This window comes from Pipra filicauda, unplaced genomic scaffold (genome assembly GCF_003945595.2).
Source record: "Pipra filicauda isolate LSUMZ 115617 unplaced genomic scaffold, ASM394559v2 scaffold6_size6359152_pilon, whole genome shotgun sequence".
In the NCBI taxonomy this organism is placed as follows: Eukaryota; Metazoa; Chordata; class Aves; order Passeriformes; family Pipridae; genus Pipra; species Pipra filicauda.
The window spans coordinates 2,261,530-2,278,826 of NW_024104865.1; the positions used below are offsets into that span (position 1 = coordinate 2,261,530).

Genomic DNA, 17,297 nt, shown 5'->3' on the forward strand with positions numbered 1-17,297 from the left:
AAAGTTAAGACACTAGAGCATGATCTGGGGAGAAAGGAATAAATTTCAGAGCAAATTTTGCAGGCATGAAGTGTATGCACTTTGGTTATATTTAGTAAGGCAATTATGGTTTTGTTCTACTTTGTGTTGGAATGCCATCAGTTGATCCTGCCTCTTTTCATTCCACTCAGATTAGTTCATTTTTAAATTAATGAGGACTTAACAGAAGTAAATCACATGCCATTTAATAAGATTTCAGATGAAGTAGCAAAGAGCCACAAGCATGCTGAAGTCTACTTGAAAGCCCCAGAGCTTTGTCCAATCCTTAGTTACAATTATTTCCGCTTTCACTGCCAAAGCAAACTGCACTGTCCATTGTACCCAAGCATGAAGACAAAGCTTGTTAACCCTTGTTAAGATACTGACGTTTGTTGTTGCCGTATTCACTCCAGAATTTTTGCTAAAGTTTAGTCTTCTTGAGCCTGATACCAATATGCCTACAAACTTTTCATCTTACAATTAATTAGGTTCTTGTTAAGCCTAGCTTTAGCAGGACATCCTCTCCCTTTCCTTCCATGTCAGAAGGGCCAAGAATGTCAAAATTTCACTAGAAACAGCAGACTAATTTATCATATGAGCTGCATACTAAGGAAAGCCTACCCTCTTTTCCCTTTGTCTGCATAGCCTTGGAAGGTTACTGCAAGTAACCTTCATCACAGTAGCACTACTTAAATCTATTATTTCAGCATATGCCATCTGAGGAACATAAGGTAATCCATGATGATTTCCTCACTTGAGCGCATTCATAGCTAAAGGCCTACATACGATTTGTAGATCGCTGTAGAACTTGAATGCCCAACGCTTGCCCACACACCAACCAACGAAAAACTAAAGCTACTCAGCCTAAAGCATCAGCATTCTGCATCCATGCTGATCCTGCCAGCTTTCATTTAAGATGCTCTCTCTCTGCTAGAAGTGGTTAGATTCCCCTGCTTAGAAAACTATTTTATTTTTCTACTCTGTCCCAGTGCTTTGTGTTCCTGCCATGGTCTGCAGAGGCTGCAGTTGCTGAAAGAAAGGTATCTGCCATGATGCATATAGATTTTTGTTGCTGATGAGGCAAGCTTGAACACTATGGTAACCTTGTGGTTGTGACAGGGGAGTGAATTCAGCTAGAAAATCTGCTTCTTTTAGGACAGAATCCTATTCTGTGGAACATTCCAGGAGGCAGAAATATTTAGTTTCATTTCAGATAGGCAGGATTTGGGAAGAAGGAGTGGAAAAACAGTTTGAAAGACAAAACATTGAAAGATACCTTTTGTTAAAACAAGTGAAAAAGTGATTCATTTTGCACGCTATTGTTTCTAACTAAATTGACTGCCTGTCCACTTTCCTTCCAGTTTATCACAAAGCAACACTACAGCAGTTTGAATGGAATATACGACTGAAGGTACCTACCTATGAATTGTTCAGTCTCTGTATCTGTTGGAAGGATATTGCATTTCTTGCACGTACCTGCATTAGAAAAAAATCTTTTTTCAAAGGAAATTATGAAACCTAAGTTCTTGTAGTGCACAGTCCTTCATTAGTACAGGTACATTTCTTTAAGAAGAGAAACATGAAATGATGGTTTGGTGGCAGAGAAGAGCAAAGGTTCAACCTAGGAATCAAACACATGACCTAGGAATCAAAACCATATTATTATGGCTTGCACACCTACAGCAGATGAAAGACAGCTTGAAAAGATCCTTGTTCCTGCAAATGTGTCTCCTTGAATGATGTGGCAGGGACAAAGGCACAGCATCGGAAGCAAATCTAAACCATCTGTTAAATGTCATCATGCACAAAACATGTTACTGTATTAGCTCCAGATTCAGGCATTCAAATTCACATTCTGGCTGAGATACTAAATAAAGAGTAGAAAATTTCAACCTAACAGAACAGAAATATTAGCCTTAATAAAAATGGTATGCAATTAATTACCCAGTTCAGAGAAAAGCCAGATGGGGGTTAGCAGACAGGTAACTTGCCAAGACTTGGACTAAACTGTCTGGGGTTTCACAGAAACATTTCAAAAGCCCTATGACGGACCCAGAGCTGGAACAGCTGATCAGGATTGAGATACCTAGCAAAGAAAAATAAACCTCTTGTTGCACTGGGAAAAATTCTCAAATCCTCAGAGCAAGGTAATGCCACTGCTATTCTAAATATCTGCTTGAAATTATTTGAAGCACAAACCCAAGAAATCAAGGCCTAAAGACAATCACTTTTATAGCAGTTTTATTCAAGTCTGTGTGCTCTAGTGTTGAGACAAGGCCTAGATCAGCATTACACTGTAATACAATAATTTTAGCCATTGAACCAAGCCTGCTTGGCATCCTTGGTTTACAATTTACAGTACATCCAAAAAAAGAGCAAAGAGAAAAGAAATCCCAAAACGCCAACAACTTTCAATAGCTCTTTGCTTCGCTTAAATATTGTTCTATAACATAAAATAATTTAATACAAAAAGAACTGTAATCCAAATACACATAATACATTGACACAGAACAGAGGAAAGATACAGTAGATTATGCACAAGAGTATTCAGTTGATGTGTTACCTACAGTGAAACAAACTGGACATTAATATAATTTAACTATTTAAGCCCAAGAGGGTCAGAGGCAACAAGTCCAGGTCACAAATAAAGCTTTTTAAAAAATAATGCAATCCTCTTTTCCTCTAAGCTTACTGCTGTACAGAAGTTAAAGGAAGGCTCCAACGAATCACTTAATTTGACAACATTTCATCACACAAACAAGAAAAAACTTGGTGGCCTCTGTTATTTTACTCAACTCTGGGGTACATTGCCATTTGCTAATGCAACTGCTTCATTGCAGGTTCTTCGGGCAAAACATACCTTCAGGTGCTACTTCCACAGCAACAAACTTTTGAACACCATGAACAGAAGAGAAGACACAGAGAGGTCTCCAAAACCAGACTGAAATACTGGAGTTGCAAGATGAATCTCAGTCCTACAGAGTTTGGAGTTCCTTATGAAGTACCCAACATCCTCTACACAGTGATTTCAACACAAGCAGGAACTATCCCGTATCTTAAAGGATCAGACATGGGGCATGATCTTATACTAGAGTAATCTACTCACCTGGTTCTTCAGATTTACAACATTGTACCTAGGAAAGTCAGGTCACCAATTTTTGCATCTGGCTTTAAATAGAAGCAGGAGCAGATCCACAAATAATAAGGCAAAAGAAAGAAGTAGCTTATAAAAAGAGGGAGGAAATACATTCTCTGGCTGAGAAATTCTTCAACTTTCAAAGCCACAGAAGAGATATTGTTAAAAGCACAGGTATTTTCCCTGATTTTTCCACCACTGTTGTCTGCCACTCCATTTAAGCCTCTCAACTTGAGTCAGGCAAAATATCTCAGACATTTCCAGCTTGTGAATTTACGAGAAGGAATTCACATATAGCAGCACAAAGTGCTGTGCCAACAGCTGATAGACAAGAACCCTAGAACTCTAGTGAAGTGGTGGATGCTGATCACTGCTGAACTTGTCAGGTCTGTTCACCAGCCTGGAGGGATGCATTTTGAAAATGAGAAGAAACACCTGAGGAAAGGCCCCGGGTTAAACTGTCATTTGCACACACAACCTCCAGTCACCACCTCCTGCCCCTTTACAGATAGCAATCTGCTAATGCAGAAGTTGTTGCTCTTTCATCCTATGTCAGAAAACATTCTCAAAGCTTACCCTGCTTATGGTAAGAATTAGCAGTCAAACAGGCATGGCATGTGCAGTCATGGAAAGGCCACAAGAATCAGCAGTCAAACCAGCATTTACCCAGAGGCTTGTTGAGGAACTCTTTCCTCAGGTTAACTGACTCTTTACTCTGACAACCAAAGTAAAGAGCCTGGTTCTTCACCAGGACAATCCCCCAATTTAAAGAGCTTTGCTGAACTGAGGTCTTGTGCATTTTGACCCACAGACACATTCCGCTGACTTCAGTGATGTTTAAGTATGTGATGAAGAGCTTTCTGAATTGAGGCCTCTTCCCTTTTAACTTGAAAAGTAATTACCCTAAATATGAACTTTTACTACTAGATGCCCTTGATTTTATTTGGTTTCTTATAACTGCCAAACACGATGGGCACTGGTGACTTTTAGTGGATCTAGGTATATTCTCCAGTTTGAACCTAGACATCCCCCAAAGAGACTTATGTTGCACAAGAATGGATTCTACTCTGCAAAGAGCACTGGCCAAACTTAACCAGTTCAACTGGTAAACACTCACTAGTATGTTTTCTTTTTTAATTACTTTTTTTTTTTTTGCTGTGGCTTTATTCTTTACAGACTAGTGTATCTGGATGTTATGGTTGTCAAGATAACCTTGAAAACAGAGCAACTGATGGAGTAACAACTGCTTGAGATGCAGTGTGAAAAGAGATATTAGCTGCTCTGTTCAGATAGAAATGCTAACCCTGTTGACATTGTAAGAGCTGCTCACTAAAGCATGCAAGACAGAAGAACAAGCCTAATGTGAATATCTGGGCAGTCGACAGTGACAACTCATTTTGTGACACTGACCAGGCCTGGGAGTAAAGACACTACTCAAGCTGAGAAGTGGCCACAGTCACAAATTCCAGAAGAACCCAAGGAACAGACTCAAGAAGCTCAGTGTGCAACTGACCTATGCCAAACAGCAATCGGAGGCTACGTTTGTTCTGAAACATAACTGCTGTTAGCAGCATTCTTATCAACGAAGCTTGGAAAAACACCAGCATGTCTTCCTGCTCCATTATAACCTCTCCTGCCAAGACCTCGAGACATAAAAGCATCAGCACACGCCTAGAACAATGTTTCTTTTTTTTCAGACACATAGGTCTCTCCAAGACAAGGAGGTTAGTTTTATCCAACCTCAACATCTGTTCTTGAGAAAATGCTGAATTGAAGGTAGAACAGGGAGACAGTATCAATCACTCTGAAATAGCATATTTAAAATGCATTATTCTGGTCTTATGTTCCAGCCAAAAACTTTTGAACACAATGTAGTTTCTCAATAGCTATCCTGGCAGCTAAAATTTGAGCATGGACAAGAGCCTAGAAAAGTATTTCTGAATAATGAAGGGCCTTTTCCCCCACCATGATTACTTTTCAAATTGCTTATTTTAAGCAAATAAAACTTTGGCATTTCTTTTGCAGATTTGTTCTAAGCCCTCTTTTGCTAGCTGTGCATCCATCTGACCCACCAGCTACAGACCTAACAGTAGCCCACTTCAAGCTGAGCTTATAAATCCACTACACTGCACACTAAAAATGTGTCATAGTTTCTTAATATTAGCTATACTGGTCTGTCTGCGCATTATTAGCATTCAGATACAGTTAGGACTGTATTAGGAGCTGATACATTAGGAAAACAGTACTGCAAATACAGGAAAACAATCAGGATCATATGTAGGTCCACTTTAAGAGCACATGAGATCATAAAAAAAAAATCTGTTTTGCAAAAACAGACCATTGCTTTTAAAAACAGTAGTGACCAATATGAAATCACCACCTTTTGGTCTGTGGACAATCAACTCTTCCACAGATCAGAAATCATCAAGAAAAATGCCCTGCCTTGTCCTTTATTGTCTATTTTGGAGACACGAATATTTAAAGAAAGTATAATCTTAACTTAATAAACCAAATGGTTGGTTTTATTTTTCCATCAAGAATTTGCATGTCAAAGAGCCAAACACAGTGTTTGCCTCTACCCTCCTATCTCATTCCAGCCTCAATTGCTTACTTAGAGCAATTCTTACCAAAACTTGAACTTTCTTCCCATTCTATCTCTACAAATGAGGTAGTTCAGGGTAAAATACAACAAACCAACCAGAAACTGGATGAGTTGGATGGGGCTTTGAGCAACTAGTCTAGTTGAAGGTGTTCCTGACCATAGCAGAGGGACTGGAACTAGATGATCTCTAAGGTCCCTTCCAACCCAAACCATTCTATGAAATTAAGTAACTACATATTCCTCAAATTCTTCTTTGGGACCTATGATGCCAACAGATTACCAAGCAGCTAGTATCTCTCCGTTCTCTGACTTACATTAAGAAGGATAATTTCACTCTTATTTGCTATTTCCTGCCAACCTCCACTTTCACTTCACCCAGTTGTATCTTATGCTTCTAGCTCAGAAACCTTTTAGGTCAAAGCACACCTAAAATATGTATTGTCTTCTGTCTCAGGCTTGTTACTTTGGTAACAAGAATAAATAACCAATAAAGATTGGGTGGGGGCAAAATTCTAACAGAGAGATACTGAGAGCCAGTGATAACGCATGCCTTGACACACGTGTATGGGCACATCTCTAATTGGGAGGATATGAACACTGTGCTGGTATTTGGCCTGGTGTATGATGAACAACACAGTACTGAAAGCTACAACCAGGAGTTCCCTCCAAAAAACCTCAGCTCCTAGCAAGGAACATGTGAGATGGAAGGCACCTACGAATACAGGGCGCACCTAAGACATGTATATATTTCATAGGCTTAAAATACAAACCAAAAATAATCAACATCCCCAAGCAAACAGAAAATAAACAAAAACACAGAGTCCAAGAAGCCATTCTTAGTGGGAAAATTGTGTTCCTGGTCAGGAAAAGTAAGAGGTTTTTCACTCACGTACAGATGGAGACAAAATGTATTTCTTGTGTACAAACACTGATGAAGTGCTGAAGACTTTCTAGTTGCATAAAAGAGATCCTTGTTAGAGAGGAATAATAATAATTGTGGTAGCTACATCAGATCCATCATCCAGTTACCAGTGGCAAACTACTTTTTAATCAAGTACACATACCTCGTTAGCCTGGGAGTGACTACTTTCGACATACAAAAATAAAGTTGATATAGGTAATTTCAGAAGTTGTGTTCATCTCTGACCAGCAGGAAAGCTGCTTAAAAAAACTCAGCATGGGAAAAACCAAAATCAAATGCACATCTTAACTGCAGCATGTGACTTTCTACTAGTGTGTTCAATAGAGGGAGCAGCAGAAGAAGCCATGAGTTCATTTCCATATTGCCTCATGAAACCGCGAAAGTAAGGCTAAGGAAACAATAAAACGTTAAGTTCTTAAGAAGACTGTATTGTTTGTTAAACATAAAAAAAAAAAAAAAAAAAAGAAAAAATTTAAACCACAAACTTGATTGAAAATAGAGGAAAAAAATCAGAGGTACAAATCTGGCTAAAGATCCTTTCTGTCCAGCTAGCTACCATACTGTGAAAACCACCATATTCTAATCTTAATCATATTCTAATCTTAAAATACTAAATGTAACAGAAAAACATAGGAAGGCATTCTTTCCTAAAGATACCTTAATTATAAAATCATCCAAAGGTTTATGAAGTCTGAAAGTTATGCTCTGTGACAGCATATTTTGGTTATCATATTTGGTATTCTTATTGCTTGTTTGCAAATATGTTTTAAAATACGTCTATCCTCTCACTCTTACTGTCCAGTTTTACCCAAATTTTAGTCTTAAGTGAGTTAAAAGCATGGAAACTAAGAAACTGATCTGCAGTGACAGGATAAGGATCAGAAATCTTAGTTTCCAAATATAGATGTCCTTGTTTCATACCAAAAAAAGCAAAGCCAAAAGGAGGGCCTAAATCACTGTGAAAGATATAAACCTCCTTATTCGCCACAGAATTGGTAAGAGTTCTTGAGAACATTTCTAAAATGATGGAAAAGGTTAGAAAGCAATAAGCACTTTTTCCAAGAAGAAAGATTTCAAAAAAATCCACAAGAAACAAACCCATTAATATTAGCTTAAAATTACTTACAAAAGTAACAGGCTGCCACTGAATTTTGGGATACAGTATTAGATTTGGTTCCATACATCTAAAGGGACTCCAGCTCCCATGTTCATCCCACAGAGATTAATTAAATTTCAAATAAAAGTTAAGCTCAAGGTAGAAAGGTGACACAAGATGAGAGGTTTCCTGTCATGTTCTATTTAACAGAACACTCTAGCTGGCAAAGACCTTTCTTTACTCGATCATTACTGCCTCACCTTCGACAGAATGAGAGGTATCCAGTTTCGTGACATATCGAAGCAACATCTCTACGCAGTATTGTCCACAAAGTCTTAAGATAACAGCATGCTATGAAGAGGAAGGCAACTACTCCCATTCCTAGAGGTACAGAAAAATACTTCATCATAAAAACATGCCAAGCCAGAACAGGTCTTTCCACATCAACAATGAAATATTCACTTTAAAAATACTGATTTTGTTAGAAAACAATTACAAAAAGAGTATTTTCTCTGAGGTTCCCTGCCTCATAATGAATATCGACCCACTGCAATACTAACCTGGAAAGAAAATACCTATAAAAAGGTTACATCTGCACCTCTGAAAAGGACTGAAAGGAGATCAAGACCTGCTTGCTGGTAAAACACAGCATTGTGCAGTCCATAAGAAGCAAAAGTATTAGAAAAAAATCCATAACTATTTAATCACCTTGGTTTTGACACAAAAGCTTTCTTCTCTCTACTTGTACCACACTCAATTTCTGTAAAACCAGTAGAAATTTATAAAAAAATTCATCATTTTTTTTGCACTGGTTGCTATGTCTGTGCTTTCCCCTCAGTTTTACAGGAAAACCAAACAGGCTACAAGGATAGCATATTTTGAAGGGCCAACAAACTTTTTTATATTTCCTAAATCAGCATATCAATTACATAAATTAGCGATATATACTGCCAGCTGACTAAACAAAAGCACAAATATATTTCTAGACCACAAACATTTCTCTCAGGTACAATCTCACTACTACTATCAGTTAAAAAACTGCGCCTTCCTCCTTGTAAGGCCTGTAATTAGACACACTTTACTCCATTCTTTTGTCATTATGTTTTAGACTGCTCAGTGATTTTGTGCTCTCATGTTATCTTTTTCTCATTTTCTCAGAAAAAAAAAAGTGCAACTTATTCAGCTACTTAGGAAACAATACACTTATTAGAATTTTTTAAGTAATACTTTCACTATTTTCCTCAGGAATACTCTTAGAAAAGTATGTCAATGAACAATATTCTGAAACTTTTATCTCCCTGAAAAATGGGAATAATAGTAGCCAGTAGGAAAAAAAGATTTGTGAGCTGACAGGCTCACATCTTCTCACTATCTAGTGGACTACAGTGGAGCATTCCTTTGGAGATGTGGAACACCTCACCTCACACAAGTGGGAAGGAAAAACACCAACAGATTAAGAAAGAAGAGAATTCAAGCCAGGATGGGACAGATGGATATAGGGAGAGGTTTTGGGATTCATAAGGCAAAACAGCTCTTTGCCTTGAGAGCTCCCTCTGCCTGTCAGAGAATACTCCACCACCTACTAAAGTCAATAGTCTTGGTTCCACAATAGTCTTCTCTTGCCTGATACCTCAGGTTAGTCACCAGAGGACAGCTTATGGGTTGATACTCAAAGACTACCCGCGGTTAATTCACATACTAGATTCAATGAAGATAATTGCATCAAAGAAGGGTCCATTTGGTATTAGTGAAGATGCTCTTTGGAGTAAAATACTTCTCATCGTTCAGCTACACACCACTTTCACCAAGTGATTATCTAAAAGGGAGAGAGCGGCAAGGAGGGTTTGATAAGTCATCCTCAACTTTCTTAAGCAAAATAGGTGACAGAACAACTTGCCTTTCCAGTTGTCTTGACTGATGGGAACTTGACTGAAACCTTAGAGTTTACTTGGTGAACTTACTGGCCAACTATCAGAAAGTTTAGCAGGCTGAGTTAAAACAATATGACTTAAAAAGGCGGCCTCCTATTTCGTGCAAGTAAATGGATTTTAAAGATTTCTGTTCAAATGGGGCTATTCCAGGGGATACCTTTGCAGAGCACATGATACTCCCTATGACATTTATAATGATACTTTTTGGATAGAAAACATTACATTTCAGAACAGCTGATCTTGTTTTGTTTCGGACTTTTTAAGATGGTAAGGCAGACTTTGAATAAGGGACTGTTTTAATCCCTTTCATTTTAGTCCCTCTGACACAGCCTCTCACTGACATTTCCTTGAGCTTCGTTTATAGCACAATCAAAATTAATCATCTGTTGGATGGGTTTTGCCTTTTTGTTCGTCTCTGGATCACAGATTGATTTTTCAGAAATGGAAAGTAAAACTATGAATGCTAAGAAATCAATAATGCTAAAGTTCTACCTTTAACAAAACAGTCAGAAATGTAAGTTTTCTTTTTTAAGTATCTTAGTTTCACATCACAACACCTTGTCTACACAGTCTATCCAGCTTCAGCACCTCATATAGCACAATTAAAGCTAGCTTTGGAGCATTTAATGGGGAGGGTGGTGGAAAGTAATTCTGCCATTAAAAATTTTTCATAGAATGTGATAAATAAGAAATATGTGACCTTTCTACACAAAAACATACTGTAATTGCTTGAAAAAAAGGTGCACTTGATTAATGGCAACATGCTAGTTTCAGTCCTCAAACAGAACTAAAAACCCTTATGTACACTTCTTCCTCACATGCTGGTTTTTAAAATCCGATTACAAACACAGGTTCTCTGTGCTGACAGCTGCAGGAAGTATTTGGCTACACTGCTTTCACACCAGGACTGGACTGCCCCAACAGGCTGAGCACTGCATTGGCGTCACTGTCAAATAAATTATTTGCAACCAAACGGTCAGTAGATTATCAAAATGAGCACAGATCTGTACAAAAAGAGTGAACAGATATGCTTAACCTCCAACAAAGCAGACTACCCTATTACAGTGATATAAAGGCTACATCTCTTATTTACAATGCTGAACCTGGGGAAGCGTGAAGCTCTCATTACAGCCACTAAGTTATACCTGTAGTGGCACAGACACATTTGGAAGTCTTTGTACAGAAAACTGTGAGCATAGGCGCACCCTATTTGTGTAACTTCCTCCTTCAAGACAGGGATCTGTTCTTGCTCCTGATTTAGTTTTTTACATATTTGAACAAGAATAAAGTTTTACATGTCTATAGGGCCTTTCACTCAAAGATCTCAAAGGACTATTACGTATGTCCCAACCCCTCCCTTTGTGAGGTAGGTATTATTCCTATTATTTACAGATGGGGAAATTCAGGCACAGAGGTTACATTATTTGCCCAGGGTCACACAGTGAATCAGTGACAAAACAAAACAGAATCCAGATGTTCTGATTCCTGTTTGCACAATCCAACTACTAACAAGCCTCATTTTAAAATAGCCTTAAACAAGTACCAGTGTGCATAAGAACAGTCTTGGGTTTCATGGGTCACTCCTAAAAAGTGTAAGAAAGGACAAAAACCAGGAAGATAAATTTGGGAACATGTAATTTACTTCTGCAAGTCAACACAGCTTTAAAGAAGGAGTTCCTGCTAACTCCCTTCCCAAAGCTGAGGCAACTTCACTATAGCCTGAGAAACAGGTGGTAGGAAAAAAGGGACAGATGGAACCAAAGTTTGAAATAAAAAAGCAAGATAAACAGCCATACCATAAGCTTTCATCTTCTTGAAAGCATCGGGTCATAGAAAAACAGGGCTGAGAGGGACCTCAAGATACCACTGAAGTTCATCCAACCTACCTTGAAGCCAGGATCAACTACACCTACTTGTTTCATCTGGTTCGCCTGTTCTCAGAGACCTCCATCAGTGGAGATGCCATGCCCTTCCCCTGCAATCTGTTCCACCATACACTACCAGATAAGCAAAAGAGGACAAACAAGCCTTAAGACAGTTACTTCTCCTCTTTCAGTGGGGGTACGATGATTCCCAGGCCTGCCTAATGATCTGAATATATTTCAGAGAAGGTAGTCTCTAGATAATTAATTGTTTCTGTCCCGGATTCCTTGGGAAAACATCAAACACTGATGTCTGCTATTGTGTAATATTTGAGTTTTGAAAATACTGATTAATACCAGCATAGATACCAATATACTTACTGCAAGTGCCAAATCCTACAAGGTCAGTAACAAAAGGCTTTGATATGATAATTTCAGCTCATTGCAGATTCAAACTGCAATAAGAGGGCAGGGAAGACTACAGAAAAACCCCACAGCAAAAATCAGCAGCTCAGAGTTGCCAAGTTTCACCCAACTGCAGACAAAAATTAGGCAGTCAACAATGCATCTTCAGCAGAGGCAGCACCATATGATCTCTGTAGCATCCCTCCATCTCATCTGTCTTCAAAGTGCATTCTCAGTGCAAAAAGTAGGACTGAATTTAGAGGGGCTCACTGTCCCCAATGGTTTCATATTAAGACCAGAATTCTTGCTTGAGTTCATATGCTGCAGCTTTGTGTGTGTTAAGTTCACTTCTGCATAGCGGAATGGTGCTGTCCTGGCTCTGCCCCTCAGCATCCATGTCCAACAGTGTCCGCTCCTCTACAGGAGGACCCACCTGGAACGGAAGCAGTGCAGGCAGTCCAGGTCTCTCTTCTACAGTGCTACTGCTACTAGCAAAACAAGAGTCCAGATTGCTTGGAGTATCAGTACTTGAACTGTTGGCAGAAGATTCACCCTTAGCATTGCTGGGTGACACAAACCACCAGGGATCAAGCCGCTGCCGACTGGCTGCAGGACGTGGCCGGGGCAGGAACTCCAATGTCTTAGGTCTTTCCAGTGTGGGATCCTGCTGTGCATTCCATCGTCTCGGGGTTGGAGGAAAAACAAGGTTGGGGTCTGGCAGGCGAGGGACCTCAGTGGGATCTCTACTTGGACTAGGTGTTTTTAATACACCTATCCAAACCAGACAATGTAAGAGAAGAGGGAAACATGTTAGATGTCACTGTTGCAACAGATCTTGGTTTATTGTATGTACAGTGCAAAAAACATTTTCAAAGCAGAAAGCCTCCATTCAGAATCTACAAACTCCGTATCTTCAAGATGATGCCAATCTGAAGTAACTCGCTTCTTTATTCCTACACTGTTCTCAACACATTGCAAGACACTTGTTTCACTGACCTAGCACAAAATTTTGTTCATCCTCTCATTTGCTTTCTTCAGTTTTCTGACTGGAGAGCATGGATTTGACCTCCTACCAGAGGGGAGAACTCTCCAAATCCTTCAGAAGGCACATTACCCACTAACAGCTTCAATGGATCAGGGAGATGCACAGCATGGTACACAACATCTATTTATCACAAGCAGGACCAACTGCCTGGAAGAGCCACTTAACACTACCTATTGCAGATGCTTCCTGGTTTGTTTTTGTTTAGGGATGGAGGATGGTGCTTGCTTGATTTTTTTTATAAACACAACATAACTTTTACCATTTTAATGAGAATTCTCAACTGCATTAACCCACATTCTACTGTAGACTTCCATTCAAAACACAACCTCACATTTTGTTTTACCATTGGGAAAAATCTAATTAAATAAAATTTTAATTTATTATTCTAGTCCTTTTTTTTCCCTCTGAATTACTAGGGCAAGAACACAGGAAAACATTTTCTAAGTTATGAAGTCACAGCTACTTTTAAAGACTGCAACAGTGAGAACACTACCTATCCAGCAAGACTCCTCTTATTTGCAAAGGAATAAGAGCAACAGTGGCACAACCACCAACTGTTTTAGAGATCCTGTTTTCACCACCTTAAAGATCAGAATTTACTTTGAACTACAAACAAGTGTATAAAGGCAATGAAAAACCCCAAGGAACTGTTAAAAACGTGTAGTATTTGTACTTTGGCACCATTTTTGTCTAAGAAACAATACTATGCTCTGCCTTACAGCACAGGGGAGCAAGGAGTTCCTTAGCTCAGAGATGCTGGAACAGAAACCATTACGGCATTATTCTGTTAACTATTTGTGCAAAGATAGCATCCATAAGCAATTCTTGTGGGCTGGTCATCACAATGATGCTGTATAAGCAACATGTAATTATACTGTTTGTGTCTTTATTCTAAAGAGGAAAAGGAAGATGGTTGAAAACCTACCTGCTCCCAGTGCTCCAGTTAAACAGCTACTGGAAGGGCATCCACTGGTTGGGCACCCGTTGACAATTAGTCCACTCCCTTTGATGGCCCCATCAGAAGGTGTGCGCCTGTGCCCACTTTGCTGGGTGTGGGAAGAGACCGTCACATGTGTGGGAGTCAGGGACTGGTTGGGGTCTTGTTTGAACCTCTCGATCTGGACATTGACTAGTGGGTTGGTAATGGCTGGCAAAGGAGCCTTGACTGTCACTGGGCTGACAGGCATTTCATATACCACAATCTCATCACTGTCTGAGCGCAGCAGGGACCGGGTGGAATTACATTCGGAAATGGAGGACAGGGAAAGAAGGGTAAGGGATGTGGATGGCTCGCCTAGCAACAACATGGGATCCTCCTTCTTGAAGATCTTCCGGGAAGGTGGACTAGTGCTCCTGCGTGGGCGTCCAGCTCGCTGAAAAATGCTGTCACGCTTCTTCTTCTCTTCCTTGGGCACCTCCGGCTCCTCCTCAATCAGCAGCTGACACTTCCCTGCTTCTAACAGATCAAAACCCAGGCCAGCAGCAGCCAGCACTGCTCCACAGCCAAGCAGTGCAACCTCACATCGCTTGTGGTGGGAACCACTACGTTTGAGGCTGTTGGTGGGTGTCAGCTGTGGGGTACTAGTAGCAGAGTTTACAGGGGTGGACTCCTCATTGGCATCACTAGAAGGGCCATCCCAGTCTTCATTCTTCTGAAATGGGATGCAGAGGTATGACTGATTGTGCACAGGTGAAGGGTGCACTTTGTCCTCTCCATTAAGACATTCGCTGTCTTCATCATCTGGAAAGCAAATGAAAATAGACTTAGCGTTGATGTAACATTTTCACTAGCAAATTTCACTGTCTTACAAATATTCATGAAAACAAGCTTCTCCTCAAAAAATGCAACTGTTCTCATCACAAGCATCATTCATCAACTGCCAAATACTCACAGGTTATTGTCTCCAAAGCAAATAGGCTGAGACAAATACCTGGAAGCACTATCAAAGTGGAAGAAATTAGTGACGCATTAATCTATTTGGGATTAATTGCAGAACAGCATTTCAGAAGCACCCTGCACCTCAGTTACTTCTAGACTAAATTTATATGTTTGTGAGTGAGGAGCAAAAGGTAGGAAAATTATAAGGATCGTTCCTTGCAAGTGAAGGTGTAACCATGCTGCACATCTAAATATCAATATACAGGAAAGGAGCTGAGAGATAGCATGGAGCTAGAGGAGAATTAACAGAAGCTTATTAACTTGACAGATAACAAGAACAAGCAGAGAGGTGAATAAAAAGAAAATCTAGAAGGAGGAAGTGGACATTTCACAGAGAGTAAGAGAAAAATAGGTACCAAACAAAATGAAGACATAGCTGCAAGGTATCAGGTGAAGGTCAGAAAAGAAGAGGTTTATTCAAATGTGAATGGAAGTGGGGATGAGAGTATCAAGCTCAAGGAATTCCTTTACCCATCTCTGCTAAGCTGGTGAATCCTGGAAAAGCTGGTGCAGTTCTCTGGATCTTTCCAAGGTTCGGTGCACTGGATGACCACTGTTTGTATCCTTCTACCAGAGCTTTCAGACTGAAATGGCAAAAGGATGTGAGAAAATGTACCATGCTCACAAGCAGTTTCCATTTTCCCCTTCTATATTCTCTGTCATTCTATTATAATATGCACGTATCCATCTTAACTACACAGATTTGAAGCCCTCCCGCAACAAGAAATTGTGACATTTTTACAGCACCTTAAAACACAAAAAAAAGTCGTAAGGTCCCTCCATCGTTTATTACACCACAGAAGTCAAAAGACCTCCACTGATAACTAACAGCTATGAACGTAGAATAATAAAAAGCACCACTACAAAAATCAGATTAAACATTTTCTCTTGAAATCAAGGCATCTTGATTTCTTTTGCAATCAATTTTGCAGGTAAAAAATAAAGTGCTCAGCAGAAGGAGAGGAAAAACAACTCCAAAAACATTTCCATGTTTACTGCAATTTTGTTCCCTTTAAATTAAAATTTGCAGTCCAGCATGATCTCAGAAAGAAGGAGTAGTTCACTGTATGTTAACCATACTGCACTCTCAGCAACACTATCCTGTTTCAAACAGTCTGCAAAATGCAATAGCTGTATTGAGTCTCCCTAGGAAAGATTCTGAATACTACAGAACATCTCAGTTGCAGAGAGAACAGGATAGTCTTATGAGCAAGTACAGTTAGCAATCAAGTCCCTTCCAGTTGTCTGTGCCCAAAAGCCATCAGTGCTTCAGACTGTGCAGTAATGAACAGAAAACTGAAGAGCTTTATTCCCAGAATTCTAAGAACATGATTTCAAGATAGAAGTATTTTTCTTCCAGCTTCAGTGATCTCCTACCCTTTTATATAGTTCATGATTGTAAAGTGTGACATTTGTTTTAATTCTGTAGAATGCTATACTTCATCTACAGAACAGGTAAAACACAGACATCAGTCAAAGAATCTTCCTGTCAACATGTCATAAGTGTATTTGAGAGAGAACATCTTCTAATAGATCCAGGCTCTCTTGCAGAGGATTGCAATAGCAATGCATTATGCAAACGTGGTTTTTAGGCATTTCACACCTGAACACACAACAGTTAAAGATTATAACCAGTTATTTTATTTTCCCTGCTAAAAATATGGCAAGAGTCAAACTATCAATTTAGCAGAGGGAAAAAGCTTCAAACTCCATGAAAAAATCACAAAGCATTCAAACCTCTTAGAAGACCAAAATACTCCTATGTTTAAAGCAGCATTTCAGCAATGATCCATTGGACTCCTGGTATAAATAATTCACACACACACACAAAAAAAGAAGCAGCCACAGAACAATAACCTATAGAAATAGAAGTACAATCTGTATCTCTGCAAAGATCACTTTCAGGATGTATTCACTCAAGGCACATGTCCTTTTCAAATGACTGAAGATATTTGTCTGGCTCTACCAGATAAATGCTATTATTTAAAAATTAAGACAAGAAAAAGCATATCTGAGAATTGTAAGAGAAGTATTTTCAGGTACGATACAAAACTACAAAAAGTTGAGCCTGAAAAATAGAGAAAACCTACTAGAGAATGAGTTTTGCTCAGCTAGGAAGTCCTACTGCTTAGAAATACACCTAACAACATAACAGCAAACAGTAAAAGCATCAGTCACCAGCAAGAGATTGAATGCAGTTCTGTAATCTGAATCTCTAACATCTCTGGTACAGGGAATAAATTTGGGAGCAGGAAAGTGTTTGCAAGAGGATAGGCAAATCTCCCAAGAGCCATCTCATAAGCTGTTTTATGAGAAATGAGCCTGCCTCCAGGCAGGCTGG

At 39.4% G+C, this 17,297-nt stretch overlaps 1 protein-coding gene across 5 annotated transcripts in view; it reads right to left on the reverse strand.

Annotated features, from left to right (window-relative positions):
- The window catches only part of MAP3K9 (mitogen-activated protein kinase kinase kinase 9), a 67,468-nt gene that overhangs the window by 7,376 nt on the left and 42,795 nt on the right, over positions 1 to 17,297 (reverse strand). The window contains exons 9-12 of one of the 5 annotated variants that reach the window (XM_039389023.1): positions 15,428 to 15,540; positions 13,943 to 14,758; positions 8,035 to 8,155; positions 1,438 to 1,494 (exon numbers count right to left, since the gene is read on the reverse strand). In XM_039389023.1, coding sequence (XP_039244957.1) covers positions 1,449 to 1,494; positions 8,035 to 8,155; positions 13,943 to 14,758; positions 15,428 to 15,540 — 1,096 coding nt within the window. In that variant the 3' untranslated portion in view covers positions 1,438 to 1,448. Of the gene's footprint in view, positions 1 to 1,437; positions 1,495 to 8,034; positions 12,744 to 13,942; positions 14,759 to 15,427; positions 15,541 to 17,297 lie in introns of those variants that run through there. The other 4 variants (XM_027749439.2, XR_003546069.2, XM_027749472.2 and 1 more) reach the window with 4 other exon arrangements.